General features: G+C 52.8%; 6 protein-coding genes across 6 annotated transcripts; 3 read left to right on the forward strand and 3 right to left on the reverse strand.

Moving 5' to 3' along the window:
* Positions 1–106: 106 nt before the first annotated feature.
* Positions 107–722, reverse strand: DICSQDRAFT_172580 (small heat shock protein; the record flags this gene model as incomplete). The annotated part of the gene is made up of 3 exons (XM_007368336.1): positions 107–205; positions 269–491; positions 559–722. The coding sequence occupies 3 exons, from the start codon at positions 720–722 to the stop codon at positions 107–109; spliced, it is 486 nt and encodes a 161-aa protein (XP_007368398.1).
* An 857-nt stretch (positions 723–1,579) lies between these two features.
* Positions 1,580–2,166, forward strand: DICSQDRAFT_109568 (small heat shock protein; the record flags this gene model as incomplete). Its single annotated transcript, XM_007368337.1, has 3 exons — positions 1,580–1,728; positions 1,789–2,008; positions 2,068–2,166. The coding sequence occupies 3 exons, from the start codon at positions 1,580–1,582 to the stop codon at positions 2,164–2,166; spliced, it is 468 nt and encodes a 155-aa protein (XP_007368399.1).
* A 769-nt stretch (positions 2,167–2,935) lies between these two features.
* DICSQDRAFT_66062 (uncharacterized protein) lies at positions 2,936–9,380 on the forward strand (the record flags this gene model as incomplete). The annotated part of the gene is made up of 3 exons (XM_007368338.1): positions 2,936–3,179; positions 8,280–8,705; positions 8,767–9,380. The coding sequence occupies 3 exons, from the start codon at positions 2,936–2,938 to the stop codon at positions 9,378–9,380; spliced, it is 1,284 nt and encodes a 427-aa protein (XP_007368400.1).
* A 1,239-nt stretch (positions 9,381–10,619) lies between these two features.
* Positions 10,620–12,510, reverse strand: DICSQDRAFT_128634 (uncharacterized protein; the record flags this gene model as incomplete). Its single annotated transcript, XM_007368339.1, has 10 exons — positions 10,620–10,834; positions 10,988–11,261; positions 11,324–11,595; positions 11,677–11,713; positions 11,819–11,847; positions 11,935–11,981; positions 12,037–12,067; positions 12,144–12,200; positions 12,271–12,312; positions 12,375–12,510. 10 exons carry the CDS (start codon positions 12,508–12,510, stop codon positions 10,620–10,622), a joined length of 1,140 nt encoding a protein of 379 aa, XP_007368401.1.
* Positions 12,511–14,380: 1,870 nt separating this feature from the next.
* Positions 14,381–15,892, forward strand: DICSQDRAFT_128635 (uncharacterized protein; the record flags this gene model as incomplete). Its single annotated transcript, XM_007368340.1, has 7 exons — positions 14,381–14,562; positions 14,617–14,691; positions 14,761–14,889; positions 14,962–15,109; positions 15,147–15,218; positions 15,294–15,475; positions 15,601–15,892. The coding sequence occupies 7 exons, from the start codon at positions 14,381–14,383 to the stop codon at positions 15,890–15,892; spliced, it is 1,080 nt and encodes a 359-aa protein (XP_007368402.1).
* Positions 15,893–16,512: 620 nt separating this feature from the next.
* DICSQDRAFT_148838 (uncharacterized protein) lies at positions 16,513–18,244 on the reverse strand (the record flags this gene model as incomplete). Its single annotated transcript, XM_007368341.1, has 9 exons — positions 16,513–17,166; positions 17,231–17,399; positions 17,528–17,614; positions 17,670–17,724; positions 17,786–17,832; positions 17,888–17,939; positions 17,995–18,051; positions 18,122–18,163; positions 18,226–18,244. The coding sequence occupies 9 exons, from the start codon at positions 18,242–18,244 to the stop codon at positions 16,513–16,515; spliced, it is 1,182 nt and encodes a 393-aa protein (XP_007368403.1).
* Positions 18,245–18,609: the final 365 nt, after the last annotated feature.

Consider the following 18,609-nt stretch of genomic DNA (forward strand, 5'->3'; position numbering starts at 1 on the left):
CTTAATTTGCACTTCTGTTGCATGATTTCACTATTTGCACTTCTGGTGCAGCGCTAGTATAGTGTTAAAATCGGAAGACAGCGACGTGACCAACTGCGGGACCTCCTCACGAGATGGTGATCCGCTTAGGAAGCTGCTCGGCGGTCTGGCGCGGGAAGGTAACCGTCAAGACACCGTTCTCCATCGAGGCCTTGATATCCTCGGGCTATATCAAATAGAATTGAGTTCGTTGAACTGCGCTACCAAGTGCCAGGCGAAAACGGCTTACCTTGATGCCCTGAGGGACGGGCAGCGAGCGCGAGAAGCGGCCAAAGCGGCGCTCGCGGAGGACGTACCCGTTCTCCTTGCGATCCTCGTTCTCGAACCTCGACTCGCCCGAGATGGTGAGGCGGTTATTGTGGACGTCGATGCTCACGTCCTGCTTGTAGATGCCCGGGAGCTCGAACGTCGCGGTGACGAGGTTCTTCTCCTTGTCCTCGTGAATGTCAACCCTGCAACGCCTCCGTGTCAGCTTCTGTGCTCAAATTCACTAAGAGATAAGGAGGAGGATGCGCTTACCTTGGGCGGAGGACGGGCGGGGCCTGGTTCTGGCTGTCCTGCTGACGTTGGACAGCTTGGCCCGGGTTCGCGCCGGTGCCGTTGGTGCGACGGGCGAAGGCATCGTCGAAGAGGCGGTCGAACTCGGAGAAGGGGTCGTTGTTGAAGAAGTTGAAAAGCGACATTGCGGTAATGATATAGGGAGAAGAGCGCGGTAAGATGCTAGTGTTTGTGTTACTCGATTGTCGTGAAAATGCAGATTGGGGATGCCCAGCTGCTGAAGTCCACTTTAATATCCATACTGGTAGCACGAGTCCTGAGGACGTTGGATAGTTTTAGTATTGAGTCGCGGTGACAAGAACTGTCTAGTAAGAATCAGAATGGGTCAGCGCCACAAGGGCAGCTGTGCGACGGATTGTCGCAACGAGTCGAGACTTTGCGAGAACAGTCTAGTACAGGCGCCCGTGAGGGCTTTCAGTGACGAATGCGGAAGGTTGACCAAATAAGCGTCATCTCCGGCACCCGGCAACGTCTCTGCCGGCTTGCCACGCTGCAGCCTCCAGCGACCCGCACCCCGTTTGCAACCTCCGCAACGTTCAAATGGGCTCAGGCGATTCGCGAACGACATTCTCCAGATATCGATGTAATCTTCCGGTTCGTGCTACGGTGCTGTATCCCTTTTCTTTCAGACTGCACCGTTCGAATCAAATGACATGCCTTGGCGACACCTCGACACGCGGCGCTGCTACGAAGTCCTGTAAGACGTACGACAGTTTCTACGATGTTCGTTGTCGGTGAATGCTCGTCACATATGACGCCATCATTCAGGGACGTGCCACGCAGTGAACAGTCTGGAACTTAGCATCGTCAAGTACGGATCCCCGCTCTGTTTCTGGAACTTTCAGTGTTTGGATCATCTGGCCGCCTCAGGAGCAGATAAATAGCCCTCGTATCTCCCCCATGGTCCCCATAGACGAATTCGACTTCAGCAGCAGTAACAGTTCTCTCACCTTACGACCCTTTACGACTTTCACGACTCGACATGGCGCTTACCTTCTTCACCGAGCCTTTCTACTCCCTCTCCGACTTCGACCGTCTCTTCGATGAGGCGTTCAACGCCCGCGCGTTCTCACCATCGCTCACACAGCGCGGCCAGAACGAGAACTCTGTGTCCAGGCCCCTCCGACCTAGGTAGGTAGCTGAAGTGCCGCTAGGTCGTCGTGCCTTGGACGCTGACAGTAACGTCTGTAGGATGGACCTGCACGAGGACAAGGAGAAGAACCTCGTGACAGCTACCTTCGAGCTTCCCGGCCTCACCAAGGAGAACGTCAGCATCGACGTCCGGGATAGCGTTCTCAACGTCTCCGGAGAGTCGATCATCTCCAGCGAGCACGACGAGCAGGGTTACGCTGTCCGCGAGCGGCGGTTCGGCAAGTTCTCCAGATCGTTGCCATTACCCCAGGGTATCAAGGTAAGCTATTTGCATGCTCAACCATAGGGAGGACATGAATAGTGACGTCGAATGCGCAGCCCGAGGAGATCAAGGCGACGATGGAGAACGGTGTTCTGACGGTGACGTTCCCGCGGACGACACCTGAGCAGGCCCCGAAGAAGATCACGATCGCTTGAGGCCTGTTCGTTTCGTTTTGTGACACGCTTCGTTCTGTTTTGTCACCTTGTCGTATTGTACTTGCTGGTGCAATTTGAATCTCGTTTCCGGTACATACTTTTGGTTGCAAGACCAAAGGACGTCGTACAGTTGACAGTCTTGAACCCCTAGTGATATTATGGGAAACAATTGCTAATCCACGTCGGAAAATAGTGCAGCCTCGCAGCCAAGTTCAGAATAGGTTGCGATTGACGTCTATCGAAGTCGGCCCTCTATATATTGGGCTCGAATCATGGCAGTCATGGCGATATGAAGCTCGTCTTGCGCAAGAATTGCGATGTGGCAAACCTGAATCTGTAGAAGAGGCACCCTAGGCGCCGAACATCGCGGCCATTGCTTCGCAATGGCCCGGGCCATATTCTGGGAACGGTCTGAAATGGCTCTCTCTAGTCGTGGCGGAATCGCTTTGGAGATGCTAGTATCTTTTCTCACATCTACGTACGGGCTGATTGAAATAATTAAGTAATTTGAGTCCCCTTGGCCGGCCATCCCTCGTGCCTCGTGTGAGTTCCGTCTGCCAACAGCAGTTCCATCATGTCCCCGGCTATTGATCTCAGCGACCACCAGACATCCTAGTTGATCTACTTCATCTATTGGGCTCTGTTCTCGGATCTCCCCACCAGATTTTGGCAGGCTCTCGTAGTGTCTGTATGTTACATATCCACATCCCTGCAGATGGTTGAGACAATTCCTCTTCCCCACTCTATCTCGGACTGCCGGCAGCCCACAATGTCAGATACTTCGCCTCCTTTTGTTCTTCAACAAACCGTTGAAGGGGGACTGAAGTTTCTGATGCTCGGGACTGTACTCTCTTCTTTCTTGATACCAATAGCAATCATGCTATTTTACTTCTCGACAGCTCGTTTGAGACGACAACCTCTCTTCATCTTGAATTTTCTAGCTATCCTCCTAGGCATAGCTCAAGGCGTGCTCAATTTCTACAGCGCAGTAAGTCTACGTATGCTTCCTTCCTGTTATTCCACTTGGGAACCGGAGTATACTGAGAGGCAATGTTAGACAAGTGGAATGCTGCACAACGCGAACATTTCCACCCTGGATAGCGCACTTTGCGTTGCTCTTGATGTGTTTGTCCCGCTCTGCGCAGAGACAGTCCTCATCCTCAGAGTCTTGGCTGTCTACCCCCCTCGCCTCCTCCCTCGATTCCAATGCTTCATCTTGTATGGGTCGATAGTCCTTCTCAAGGTTGGGCGCGTTGTGAATGTGACGTACGTGATCTACCGGATGGTTCGGGGGCCTAGTGAGCAGGCGGCCCTGGTTCTGGCGGAGTTCGTTTGGCATTTGCCAAACGCGAAGCTGGAGTATATCCTACAGCTCGTAGACGACACGTAGGTCACAAGAGGCGGAATGCTGAATGTGAGATTCTGACCCCCGTCCATTTTCTCCAGGCTCGTTTCCGGTCTCTTTTTATACAAGATACACACGAAAACACATGAGGTTGCAAGCGATCGACACCATGAGTCTGGTATCCGACGTGCCCGGGGTGAGCGCCTCCGTTCCACACGGCTCATCGCTTTCCTTCTCCCCCCCAACTGACTGCGGCCGTGATGCCAGATATGTACCTCTTCCGACGCCTGAAGACTCTTTTCTGGATCTCTGTTTGCAACTTCGTTTTCCCCGTGGTCCTCAATGTCGTCCAGCTGGTGCTGATTTTGGGTAACGGCGAGTTCGAGCGTGGGATCCTCGTTCAATTGGTGAACAACTACATCACGATCATCGGCGTCCTCCTCGCTACCATCTGGGCATCCAGTTCTCAATGGCAGGAAGAAGAGGCGGCGTGATGAATGCCGAGGCAGGCTACACAACAGCCGCTCACTGCCTCACAGTCTGCACAGCCCTTGGATATGGGAGATTCACTGATCTGACAGCGGTAGAATTCTGCTCCTGCGTTGAATGATTCGTCATCTAGGATAGATGAGTGGATGTATGTTATTGCAGATCCTTCTGTATTTTCGGACATGACGGGAGTTCTCCTGCTTCAGATGGCAGCTCAGAGAAACTGTAGGAATTGCAGATAGGCAGGTTTCCTAAAGCATAGGCTCGAATGTCCCGTTCTCTATATGTGTCGAAATACAACGTCGACTCGTGAGTGATTGATGGGCAACCTGCGCCTGGATATGCGTACTTAACGCGGAGTAGAGCGGGGCATATCCTCTTCCGTAATATCACGGCTTCATCACTCCCTCCATATCGGTCATACAACCTCATGCCCGGCCAACACCGAGCCCCCTTCGAAGCTGGAATGATGATCATTTTTACCGCCTTGCAGTGCATGACCTAACTACGGCGACAGATGAGACGCGTACGTGTATTACCGGATTCAAGTGATTCGTCGGCTGATCTCCCTCTAGACAGATTCAGGTAGTAGTTATCGATAAACCTGATGTGTCTTCTGTTGGGACAGAGTATTACCATGTAAACCTCATGTTCTGCGACGGAGTGCTATAGATACAATGATTCATTTGCTGTTTGTATACTGCGGCTCGTGTTTTCACACAACGCGTACAGCCTCCCCAACCCTTCTGACCCATCTTCAAAATCTCTTTATAACCACAGCTCATACCATAGGTCTCCCTGATACTGCAGACCCCCCAGAAACGTCAGCCCTACCCGGATCACGGATGTCAATGTGCCCTACCGGACAAGGCGCATGTCGAGGTGAGTACAATTGTCAAAGATGAAGCGGGATAAGTTTCCCACTATCGGCACATACAACATACTAAACATACCTTTGGCGGCGTTTCCTTCTGAGTAGGCTTGACCCGCTGTGTAGGGCAGGATACCCCAGGAGTCCATAACACCTCAGGTACATTTACGATAATGCACCACCACACAATACACAATCTACTTACCGTCACACTGTTATGCATTCATCTCCATGCTACAGCTGGTTCAGAAAGTACTCGCACACCCGGCAATGATCCCTTAGCAATTACTACGCCGGATCCAGGCCCAAGTGAATGCGAGCCCGTCACCTTCACATGGTCCGGCGGACAACCCCCTTTCACACTCCAACTTCGTGATATGAGTAATACCATTCTACAAACATTCTGAAACCAACAATGCTCTTCACTTGACTGGGGTTATGTCAATATTACAGCTCATACAGAGCTCTACATCCTATTGACTGATGTGAGCGCCGACAACGTGACCTCCAACCCTTTCACAATTCAGCCCGATTCAAACTCGTGCGGGGTCAAGAGTGTTGGCGTGCAAGCGCCGACAAAGTCTCGAGAATGTTGGGTTTCGTACCTGAGCGCCTGCAGGTGCCTGCGCCCACATGGCGAGCTTATCGCCCGCCACCATCAGTCGCAGGCGCTCCCCGTCGCTCACTTATACCGACGTTCGTGTCGACCAGTGCCTCAGTCTTTTCCCCACTGAGGCACTGGTGAGCCCTCTAGATATTCTATGCTGTATGCCCATATGTACTGACCATGTCCTCGCCATGTAGATTACATTAGGTACCTAGTTATACAATACTCAGTCTTTTCCCCACTGAGGCACTGATTACATTAGATCCTACCGTAGTCGGCTCGTAACCCCGTCAATAAAGAGCCGTTCCTATACCTCTTCTGCAGGTACTGTTCAGGTTTCTAGGTTCAGACTCCTGCTGACCATAGGTTTACTGCGATCAAGTATCCTCCATGCCGGTGTTGTCTGTCCAGACAACTTCCATGAGCAGTACCACTATGCCTCCATCACCAGCCCAAACCATTAACAACTCTTCCGCCGTTGTTCTCCATAAGGGAGAGATTTTTGGGCTTGTTTTTGGTTGTCTTGCCTTCGTTCTTTTAGCTGTCAAAGTTGGCATCTGCGTTGTGCATAGGCATAGGAGACGCACAGAGTCGTCGAATACTCATGCGTCATATTCTCACAACCCGGGTGAGTCTGCACGCCTCGTCGTCAGTTGAAGGCTTACCGAATCGCTCTGGAAAAGATGCAGCATCCGTCTCTCCATCATCTACGAGCGCGTCCAGCGTATCTGAGCTGGAACCCGACGAGTTGCCTGTAGTCTGGAAACAGGAGTTGTTTGCTCGTAACCGCCGTCAAGAGCGATCTCTACTGCCCCTCTCCTTCCCAGCTGCTGTTCGACGACAAACTCGCATATCCGTGATGTCTTTCTTCTCCAGGAGATCCGGGGACAGCGTCAAGGAGAGCCTTGGAGCTTCCGGATGCAAGGAGATCTCCGGGAGCCAGACACGAGCCCTTCGTGATGCTCTGGGCCCGCATTCTTCCATACACAGTTCTCTACACGCCAGCGCGAACACGGGAAGCCGGGAAGAAGAATCGGAGATGGCGTCCTCGATCGCTTAAAGCGGCCATGATCACTCGTGAATTCATGCACCATGGCCATAATGCCATCTTAATGCTGGTCTCAAGAGTATTTGTACAAGGGAAGGATATTCCTGCAGAGGATTCATGATGCACTATGGCGATGAGAATACCCCTGACCTGGGAAACGGACCCATGAAAGTACTTACATAGGACTTAGTAGGACAGCATTGGACCTTGAATGCATACTTACATATTACTGACACTGCTCATAGACATTGTGTAAGCGGACAAAGACAGAATCATGTACATGCCTGAGTCGGAGATACGAGACTAGATTATGTGCTACAATTTCTGGACAGTGATGTATCCACTCCAATATATGCTATTAAATTCCTCCTGAATTTTACAGAATCCATCTTCGCTTGCCTGAGAATTTCGAGACGAAGCAACTCGACTGGGGAAGAAAAGAGGGTGTATTCTGGGACTATCGACTGTACAAGAGCTCTTCCCATTGAAACGATGCCGCAGGCAGTGGGGAGCGTTCATAGTGCTTGAATTCTGATTCAACTCTTATTTGAAGGGCCTCGATCCAGGGGCCCTAGCAGAAGTCATGTCTGTAGAAGGCTCAGTGATGGAATCCCAACGACCAAGTGCTTACAGCTGCCGCTGCAACTTTCGATATGGCGTCAATATTCATTTTTCAAATCCTATGCCGCTTGGATAGCTCAATCAAAGTCTCCGTCAAAATCGCATGCATCAAGGCAGCCTGCAACCATACGGACGTCATGAATGCTTCCTCCGTTGTTGAAACGACTCGGCATCAGGCTGTAAGCGCTAGAGTGTAAAAGAGTGCTGCTTGCTAGTGATAGGCCTGATATAAAGCTAACTGAAACTCTGCCGATGGCCATGGTACATTCCAGTCAAACCTTTATAGCCGTCTCCTAATAACGACGTTAAAGCCTCGCTGGATTAGCCTGACAGATGAGGCCTTTGCGCCCGCTCTGCATCGCCTCTGTCGGAGGAGCCAGAAGGCGTGAGAACTCCGGTTCATTCGATGTCGAAGGATCGTCTGTGGCGTCTGCTGCCGTGCATGCTTCTCCATTCATGCCTGTGCAGCTCCGAACCAGTGTTACGGAAGTCCACTGCTGGGTTCTCCGACGCAGGTTCAGCGGCACGGTAAAGGTCGTGGCGCGGTCTGTCCAGCTACAGTCATAACCATGTATATCTAAGTAATCTAATGGCTTATACGCGGTGAGTGCTCAGTCTGTACCAAGAGAGGCGATACGGGCGGCGACTGAGAGAACGGAGAAGTGTGTCTGATCTCCAGTCGTTCCCAGCATGCCTCCAGGAAGGTCGACCACACTCTTCTAACACCGGGCAATCTATCAAACTCAAGGACGGCCGTCACAGCGTATCCCAGCTCCTCAAAAACCATGTCATCTCCCTCCGATCCCCTCTATTCCCAGCACCATGGCCGTGATAGCGATCCCTCCGCTCTCGGTCGCCCTCCCGGAGATGCGAGATGGCCTGACTCTGCTGGTCGTGGGCACTGTCTTCGCCTCTTTTCTGATTCCGGCGGCGATCCTGCTCTTCTTCTTCACTCGGCCTAGTAGTTGGGGGAGCCCACTGGTTCTCCTCAATATATGCGCTATCGTCCTTGGCCTGGTGCAGCAAAGTATCTTCATCTATGTCATCGTGAGTTCGCACGCGTGCGCTCTCCCCTATAGTCGCAAGTGCTGATATGGACGTACCCAACAGATCAAAACGACGACTATTCAAGCCGTGCCGACAGGCATCGTCATCGTCATCACTGCCATGGAGTTCCTGCTCCCCATATGTGTGCAAGCAATCCTTCTCATTCGGCTTGCCGCCGTCTATCGCCCGAGAGACCTTGCTCCGAAACTGTGCCTCGCCATATACATCCCAGTCGTCGCGTTCAAGGTCGCGCGGCTGGTGAACGCCGGCATAACCGTCCAGTATCTGCTATCACATATGCCAAACGATGCTGGTGTCATCGTCGCTGCCCAGATTGTTTGGGGCACGAAGTACGTCAAGATCGAATGGTTTCTACAACTCTTCGATGACATGTACGTGAAGCTCTCCTGCATCGCTGGTTGTGCGTACGCTGACGTCCTGTCTAGGTTCGTCTCTGGACTGTTCGTCTATAGGCTTTACAGCCACATCAAGGACAAGAGTAGCGCACAAGGTACTGCCAACACCATGAGGTCTAACCACCATTACGTCTGACGCTAACATGTGTACGAAAGACTCCTGGGGCGACCGTTTCCGCACCCTCTTCTACATCTTCGTCTCCAACTTCATCTTCCCCATCATCTTCAACATTGCCGAAATCGCTGTCATCTTCTACGACACGAACTTCTTGCACGGACTCGTCGTCGTCACCGTGAACTGCTACGTCACCATCCTCGGCGTTCTCCTCGCTACGATCTGGGGCCAAGGCTCCGCAAGGGGCACCCTTCCCGCTCTCGCCGGCGCGAAGGAAGGACACAAGTCTACAGCCATGACCACCTTGCGGTTCGCGTCGCGCAACGCGCCGAACGCGGGAGGCCAGACGTCGCAGGACGCAGACGACGAGTTCGGATTCAGCGAGGACGAGTCGATGCCATCCATGAAGATGGAGAGCAGCACGAGGGGCTCCGATTCGATCACACAGGGCTCCATGGGGGAGGAGGTCCAGGAGAAGCGACTGTCTGCGTCCAGCACGGGACGGCCGACAGTACGGACTCGGACGACGCTTCGCGAGTCTGTGACGGCCGTCAATGTACAGGAGCGTACAGACCCGCCTACCCCCGTGTCGGTCTACGCGTCCGATCCAGAGTCGTTCCACACCGCAGCGGACGCCATGTACGATGCGGTATAATGCAATAAAGGACATTGTCCCACGACGGGATTGCTCTACTGGTCCCAGCAATTTTTTGTGCATACCGTACTCAGATGTGTAGTTATTGTTAAATGTAATCAGAAGTCATAGGATACGTCGTCCGACATTGAATGCACCACATCCCATGAGAACGTTTCGGAACCGGTGACACTGCATATGAGGAGGACTGTACAGACTTCCATCATATTGGTAGAAGGGCTGATAGAGACGATCGCGCTTAGCGACGTAGCCTCGTGGAAGGCACGATGTGTCTCTCGCAGCGATGTGACCATGGCCAGGTTCTCATCGTCCTGCTCGACAACGTCACCGGACTACGGCGTCGTCGCGCACTAGCGCAACGTCTTCTCTGCCACGGCATGGTCACACTTCCTGCTATGGCTGGGATCATCTCGCCCTCCACGTTGCTTCGCGCAGGGATGGGAGGAAGAGAACCGGCGGAAGGGAACAGGTACGAAGATCGTACACACCACGTTACGCATTTATCTCGCCTGCCATCCTCTACCCTCCCACACCCTCCGCAACGCGTATACTGAAGGAGACCGCAAACATGATGAAAGACGGACTCACCCTCCGACTAGTTTGTTGACATCGTGCCCATTGTCGCGTTGGCCACTGTGTGCAGCCGCACCGCGCTCTCCGAGCTGGCTCGCCTCCGTAACCCTTCTTTAGTCGCGGCGTACTCCATCAGGTGCTCCATGACGTGGTCTGAAGTTGTGCGCGCGGGGACCTTGCGCCGCTAAAATTGCAGAGCAATTTGCTCGCCGTGTGATAGGGTCTTGAGGTGAGGTGAGAGGCGTAATGGCAACTTGAGAAAAGAATATGGCGCGATAGGAGAAGCAAAGGGGTACTCTGTGTAGTGGTGTCCGCGGTTCTATGTAGTGGCCGGTCAGAGCTTCCTAGTAGTGAGCGAGGAGGGTTCTCGCTGTTTTCCGCTAGTGTTGCAGGCCGAGATGGCAAAAGCTCAACAGCGATAGCTGCCTTAGTTCAGCGAGCGTGGACATTCCGTGAGGTCCTAGCAGGTGGCGATGTGGCGGGAGGAAGCAAGTTTGGAGTTGCTCGCGATACAGGCAGCTGTTGGCGCTGTGTTGGCGCCCTTCCGGACGATATGCCCGATACGTTCTTCGGCTCACCAGTACAGGAGTCATGTTGAATTATCTTCAATAAGTATACCCGGGCAGACAAACAAACGAAGCAAGCCTATATCATCCGATTCCAGCCCTAGTACCCCCTCCACTTCTCTTCCAATGGCTGCGTTCTCGAGGGCAGCTCTGACCAAACCATACGAGATCGTGGCGGAGCGTTCACGTTCGGCCCCGGCGTCGAGGAAATTGGGGGGATTGGTGGGTTACTGGCTGCCACTGCAGGTTGCCATGAGCCATACGCGGGAGGTGAGTGATCTGCATTCCCGCGGAAGCCCTCAAGAGCGGGACTACCTGGGACCTGCCGGGAAGATCCCTCGCGAGAAAGAGCAGTGCGAGCGTTTACTGAGCGGTCTCCTCCAGTCCAACCTGGTTGAGATGACACAACACCGCCCGCAGAGAGAAAGCCCGGTGGCACTGGACCATCTACAGAGGGCGCTTGCTCACCAAAGCTCGCCCCTATGGGCTCGCCCATGCTGGTAGAGAGCACCGCCCGGTATCCGTAGCTGTGGTGCCGTTGTGTTGTAGGGTTTTCGCCATCCCGGATACCGTGCCGTTGTTTTCTCCTCCTCCACAACACGATGAGCCCTCCAATGATTGCGACAGCGCCAGCGGCCCCGGCTACGCCTCCGACAATAGCGCCGACATTAGCGTGCGATTTATGATTGCTGTGTCTCACGTTGTCCCCCGCGGATGGTGTAGCGTCGCCAGACGGTGAGTTCTACGAGATATAAAGTAATTCAAGAAGTGTTAGGGGCGTCGAACATGACAGAATGCACTCACCGAAGTCGCCGTGATCGTGGTTGGTGGTTCGCTTGAAGGACCGCCCAACACTGAATTAGAGGTGAAAGCGAACGTGGTTGCTGATTCGGTTATAGGAACGCCCGACATTGGATTGGAGGCGGAAGTAGGCGTAGACACGGTTATGATCTGATTAGGACAGTGGGTGAATATGTTATTGTTGGTCTGAGCAGCCTCTAATCCCGCCCTTTCTCTTGAGTAGGCGCTGTGCGAGAAGGAGCGTATGTTATCGACAATCCCGTTGAATTTATGCCCTGTAGATGCTCACTAGTACCTATTGAATATCGACGATCAGCATACGCAAAGGCGAACTCAAAAGAACAGTATCCTCGTACCATTCGCCAGCGCCCCAATCTTGATAAAGGAATTCGGCTAGTCGAATATTTTCATTGCACACCGCCGACTGAATGAATGTTGGGAGACTGGATGGAGTGTTAATGCGTATTTTTGGAACGTTATACAATTGTCGAGACTCACGAATTGTTTGTCCCAGCACCACAATTGTTCTGATAGATAGTATATGTTCCGACTGCTAATGTTCATGACAGGACAATCAGAGGACGGGATACCTATAGTCATGAGCAAGGACTCACGCGCATCGCATCCTTCCTGGTTGCCGAGCTTGAGGTCCCACTGACAGCTGCCCAATATGAACATAGTTGAGACAAGGAGATACACGAAACCAATATGCTTACTTCATGCAAAGCATGCTTAATTGGTATGCGACTGTATTACAGCAACAATAGCCTGAAAAGGCAATTGTCATGGTCTGGATCCAATCAAATAGCCAGAACGTACGTACCAACTTCATCATCACAGAGATCTCCGGGTACACTTGACTTGAAATTGGAAACTTGATCTGTAGGAGTACGTGAGGGAAAGACGGAGTTGTTCCTCAAAGTCCCATTCAATAAGAGATTCGTACTCACAGTCCTGGTTGCATATTTGGCGCAGCCGCTGGTAGGTCACGCCTGCATGCTCAAGCGTCCCATTCAGTGCCATGGAATGTGAGATTGTCGAGGAGCTCACTTACAAGGAGACTCTCCGACCATGTCTGTATACCAGTCTAACTGGCTGCTTGCGCATGTGGTATTGCCTGCATGCGCAGGCTGTGTCCACACCCCGTAAAGGAACACTATCCCAAGGTTGAATGCCTTGAGCCAGACCATGGCACGCAGTATCACTTGGACAAGGGTTGCAAAAAGTGAGCGATACCGCAGGACGAAAGAAGTACCAGAGAGTCGGACGAGGGGGTGGAGAGGGGTGTGTCGACATATATGCACCTCATAAGGGCAGCAGCGGGCACCGACTCACTGTTGGTAGGCAGCAGGATAGATACGATCAGTAACTGCCAACGTGTCAAACAGTGGGCAAGGTTTTGAAGCGTACGGTGTTCTAAGTAGTCGTCGACGCAGTTAAGTATCCTTGATTGCGAAACTTTCAGGATGTGCGAGAACCATCGCAGAAGATAATCTCTTAATTGCTATCGCATCCCTCCCCCAGAGACTTTGCGCGGCTCTCTCCTCTGGCGGGTGCAATGTGAGAGGTGTGTCATCGCAAAGCCTCCAGTTGTGAGCGATGGCCACAAAGAGAAACAAAGCTGAGTGCAGTGACTCGAGATCCTATTACGGGTACATGGGCCCAATCGCACTGGCATCGGTACTCCCCCTCATGAAAGCGGCGCTTCCCCAATTGACGTGAACGCGCCTCATCATAGCCATAGAGGGAGTGGGAAAGATTAGATCTGGTCGGGAAGTACGTGAAGCCGTGAAAGAGCAACTGATGTCAACTGCCAACTGGTACCTCCTCATGGCGAGGGCAAAGTTCACTCTTCCTGATGACTCTGATGCGACAGCGTCAGAACGTCAGTTTGTGCTTTGCGGATTTTCCCGAGGGATTGCGCTTACAGGTACGTCCAAGCGCGCCTTCGGAGGCTTGTCGTCGTGCTCCCCACGCGCGTCGCGGCGAGGAATCTATACATTGTCGAAGTTCTCAGAGTATCACCAAGATAGCCTTGGGGCACTTTTACCTCGAGATGAGAGCTTGGGACTCTCCACCGGTACACGGGAGGCCATTAGCGCCTATAGATTTCTTTCGCCAACAAAAACTTGGGCGTTGCCACACCACAAAGTTTGCCGACAATCGTGGTGCACACCGCGACGCCATACACGGCTTGACCACGGTGCAACCATACTGGAAAATTGACATTCTGAAGAGCTGGGGAGAACGCAAGCGATAGTGAAAGGAAGGTCGAGTAACCAGGAATTACTGGAGAGTTGTCCAGTCAACCTGCGGGCGCGCTGGCCGACTCGGAAATCTCATTAGGTAACGGGCGTCTGTTCCCGACGATTTCTCTGTAAAGACTCCTATCGGAAGTCCGAACGTACGCCGTATGCCGCCACGGTCAAACCTCCTACCTGTACCCTCATTTTTTGTATGGCTCGATCGCCTCCATGGCGACGGAATCCTCTCGTCTCTAATCATAGGAGGGGGTCTCGGAATCACTTTCCCCCTACCTACTTGGTGCATGATCACAGAAACACATACGACAGACAATTCAAGTTGCGCGGCCGTTTCCCAGAATCATGCGCTCGGATCTGCAGGTGCCTTGCCCATGCGGCATCCCTGTTCGGTCTTAGTTCCCTATCACAACCATCTGGGTCACTTTAAACGAGGCTGAAATTCTGGGGCTAGAGTTTAGATTTCTTCGGTTTGCAACTTCGCTGTCCTTGAGCTGAAATACTACTGGATCAATGCTGGGGATAGTAGTATGTGTCGTGTCTTGCGGAGATTGCACCTCTCGGTAAGTTCCAACCGCGGTAACTCTGCACTTGATAAGAGCTAATCGGGCGAGAATGCCATTCTACGGCTAATTCCTGCTTTTCACAGCTTCTGCAGCTAGTACGACGCTATGATTCAAGGGCCCGTGAAAGCACCGTTCAGAGTGACCCATGAGAAGATTGACATGCTCTCGTGTGCTAAGCACGCGGTCATTCGGGACGGACATACTTTCGTAAAGCGTCCCATGAAACTCACTGCATGTGTCCGAGGCCTTGCGCTGGCAGCTGTGCGCTGGCAGCTGTGCGCTGGCAGCTGTGCGCTGGCAGCTGTGCGCTGGCAGCTGTGCGCTGGCAGCTGTGCGCTGGCAGCTGTGCGCTGGCAGCTGTGCGCTGGCAGCTGTGCGCTGGCAGCTGTGCGCTGGCAGCTGTGCGCTGGCAGCTGTGCGCTGGCAGCTGTGCGCTGGCAGCTGTGCGCTGGCAGCTGTGCGCTTGCAGAATGGCAATGTCCATGCTGGATGAGGGACTCAGGTGGAGAAACAGGACAAACGAGACGATGCATAACAGACAGACGTACGTGGTCAGCGCATACCGTAACAATAGCTCCCAGTGCTGGCACTTCAGTCTTCGGTCTCTTTTCAGCATTGGAACCACTCCTAAACCCTTCTTCGAGAGTGCCAGGGGTACGCTCATGGACGCTTTACCGACGGCGAGCACCGTCACCGCGTTTCCTCCCGGTTTGATTACCTTCACTTGGTATACGAAGGTTTGGTAAGTCGACGGATGCGTGGGCATGAGGTGCAGCTGCTAAAACGTCGATAGAGCTGATATACCGTCCTCTAGGTACGAGTTCTATATGGTGATAGCAACCCCTACGATCTATTGCTTCGGACAGTCTGTCCGTCTACGAGCTTTGCGAGAATTGGTCATACAACAACCTGGTGAGGACCCTGGCTCATCTTTTCTTCCCCGAATCTCGCTGAGCGATTGGGTATGTCGAAGCGTCTTCATTATCATTGACCTTGCAGTGCAGTCATTTCACTACGTTGAGCTTTACGGCGTACTCCGAAAATAAGTCGCATCTCTGCACGGTCTTCTCGGTAAGCCATAGACCAGTCAAGGCTCTCGCCTTTTGTATTGATGCGCTAAAGAGACCTTGTCTCATTCATCGCTAGCGCTGGCAGAGTGCAACAGCAAGAGTGTCTCCATGCTGCTCAATCGAGGTGTTCATCCATAGAGCAACGGAACTGCACAGCCGTTCACTCAACAAGACCACCACTGCGCACAACAGTGTGTTCGGCGCCCCGATCACAACTTCCATCTCAATCTCGGGTACGGGGCTGTGGCTAGATGATATGTGCGTCTTTTCGCTTTCTCTCGGCTCTGCGCTCGCGCTCAGCTGATGAAACAGACGCTTATGGGCCAGAGTCACCGCATCGGACTCCTCAAATCAGGTATGTACACTTGCTCTCCACGGCTTAGCCCTGCATACCGCGCCGGCGTCACCACTGGGATTGTCTCCCCTCAACTCAACGGCTTCCTCTCAGGCCTCAATACGGCCTTCTCCATCGCGACCCCACATAAGTTTGCAGATGGGGCGATCGTACAACGAGCAGTGGCTATCCATGTCTCGATTCATCTCGGCTCTTCGCTGAGAATCAGCACTCAGACTGCAGCCCTCCTTCATTCACTGCTCGATCAGACTGATGGAGACCTCGGAGAGTGGTTCGATGTGACCAGGAATGGGAAAGCGACACTTGTCGTTGAGGCTTGAGAGCGCGGACGTGATTGCAATGGCGGTCAAGCTCAAGAGGGAAATCAAGTCCGTCGTGGGCCTTGCACAGGGTAGTACGCTGAAGGCGACGATCTCCGAGGGGGAAAGAAGGACATCTCCTCAAGCTGGCGCAAGAACTTGGGGATGTAGGGGCAGTGTAGGGGCAGGTTTGATACTGATGGAACTAAGGTCGTTCCCGGGGCGCTGAGGGCGCGAGGACGACCTTGGACCAGAGGATAGGGAGGCCTACCTGGGCGATGATGAGCGCGAAAATGTGCAAGCAGGCTTTGCGCCTTTGAGACGCTTGGTTTCAATATATAGGCATTAGAAATCATCTCTATCTCGCGCATACAACAGCTAAGCTGGCGCAACCAGGTAATGTACGACAAATATTGCGACGAATCCTCACCGGAGCACGCTCTGGCAATCTCGGCCTCTCTATCGGGCACCCGTGCTCGAATCGGCGCCTCAGGCAATCGCTGCAATCGCCGAAGGGATTTCTGCACCTTTGCTGATGCGCTCACCAGTAAACGAGTCATGGTGGATAATCTTCAATATAAGTACACCGGGACAGACAAACAAACAAAGTAATCCTATATCATACAGCCCTAGTATGCCCTCTACTTCTCTACCAATGACTGCACTATCGAGGGCGGCTCTGGCCCAACCGTGGACAGCGGAGCGTTCACGTTTGAGCCCAGCGTCGAGGAAATTGGCGGGTTTGGTGGGTTACTGTCTGCCATTGCAGATTGCCATGAACCATACGCGGGGGGTGAGCGATCCAGATTCCCGCGGAAGCCCTCAAGAGCGGGACTAACTGGGACGTGCCGAGAAGATCCCTCGCGAGAAAGAGCAGTGCGAGCGTTTACTGAGCGGTCTCCTCCAGTCCAACCTGGTCGAGATGATACAACACTGCGCGAAGAGAGAAGGCCTGGTGCAACTGAGCCATTTGCGGAGGGCGCTTGCTCTCCAAAGCCCCCACCTATGGGCTCGCCCACTGACATGCTGCTAGCGAGCGCCGCTCTGGATCCTATCGGAAGGCTGTCCTGGTATCCGTAGCTGTAGTGCCGTTGTGCTGTAGGGCTTTCGCGATCCCAGCTACCGTGCCGATGTTTTCTCCTTCTGCAAAAGACGATGAGCCCTCCAATGATTGCGACAGCGCCAACGGCCCCGACTACGCCTCCGACAATAGCGCCGACATTAGCGTGCGAGTTATTGTTGCTGTGTCTCTCGTTGTCCCCCGCGGACGGTGCTGCGTCGCCAGACGGCGCGTTCTATGAGTTTAAGATTCAGTCATGAAGTATCAGGGACGTTGAAAATGACGGAGAATGCACTCACCGAAGTCGCATTGGTCGTGGTTGTTGTTGGTTCGGCTACCGGACCGCCCGACATTGGATTGGAGGTGGAAGTAGGCGTAGACACGGTTATGATCTGATTAGGGCAGTGGGTGAATATGTTGTTGTTGTACTGAGCAGCCTCTAATCCCGCCCTTTCTCTTGAGTAGATGCTGTGCGAGAAGGCGCATATGTTATCGACAATCCCGTTGATTTCATGTGCCGTACATGCTCACTAGTACCTATTGAATATCGCGATTAGCATCCCCATAAGCAAATTCAAAAGACAGTATCCTCGTACCAGTCGCCAGTATCCCAAGCTTGGTAAAGGAAGTTGGCTAGTCGGATGTTTTCATTGCACACCGCCAACTGAATGTTTGTTGAGAGACTTGATGGAGTGTGAATGCGTACTTTTGGAATGTTGCTCGACTGTCGACACTCACGAGTTGTTTGTTCCAGCGCCACATTTGTTCTGATAGATAGTATATGTTCCGACAGCTAACGTTCATGACAGGACAATCAGAACACGGAGCACCTATGGTCATGAGCAAGCACTTACGCGCATCGTATCCTATCTGGGTGCCAGGCTGGGTGTCCCACTGACAGCTGCCCAATATGAACATAGTTGAGACAAGGAGATACACGAAGCTGAGATGCTTACTTCATGCAAAGCATGCTCAATTGGTATGCGATTGTATTGCAGCAGCAATCGCCTGAAGAGGCGATCGTCACGGTCTATATCCAATGAAAAAGCCAGAACGTACGCACTGATTTGATCAGCACACACATCTCCGGGTACACTTGACTTGAAATTGGGCACTTGATCTGTAGGAGTAGATGAGGGAAAGACGCAGTTGTTCCTCAAAGTCCCATTCAATAAGAGATTCGTACTCACAGTCCTGGTTGCATATTTGGCGCAGCCGCTGGTAGGTCACGCCTACATGCTCAAGCGTCCCATTTAGTGCCATAGAATGTGAGATTGTCGAGGAGCTCACTTACAAGGAGACTCTCCGATCATGTCTGTATACCAGTCCAGCTGGCTGCTTGCGCATGTGGTATTGCCTGCATGCGCAGGCTGTGTCCACAGCCCGTAGAGGAGGAACGCTATGCCAAGTCTGAGTGCCTTGAACCAGACCATGGCACGCAGTATTATTGGTACAGGAGTGGCACGAAGTGAGCGATATCGCAGGACGAAAGAAGTACCAAAGAGTTAGACGAGGGGTGGAGAGGGGTGACTCGACATTAATGCGCCTCATAAGGGCACCAACGGGCATTGACTCACCGTTGGTAGGCAGCAGGACAGCTACGGTCAGTAGCTGTCAACGCTTGGAACAGCGGGCGAGGCTCTGAAGCGTACTGTGTTCAAGTATTCGAGGCATTCGT

Source organism: Dichomitus squalens (genome assembly GCF_000275845.1).
Source record: "Dichomitus squalens LYAD-421 SS1 unplaced genomic scaffold DICSQscaffold_34, whole genome shotgun sequence".
Lineage (NCBI taxonomy): Eukaryota > Fungi > Basidiomycota > Agaricomycetes > Polyporales > Polyporaceae > Dichomitus > Dichomitus squalens.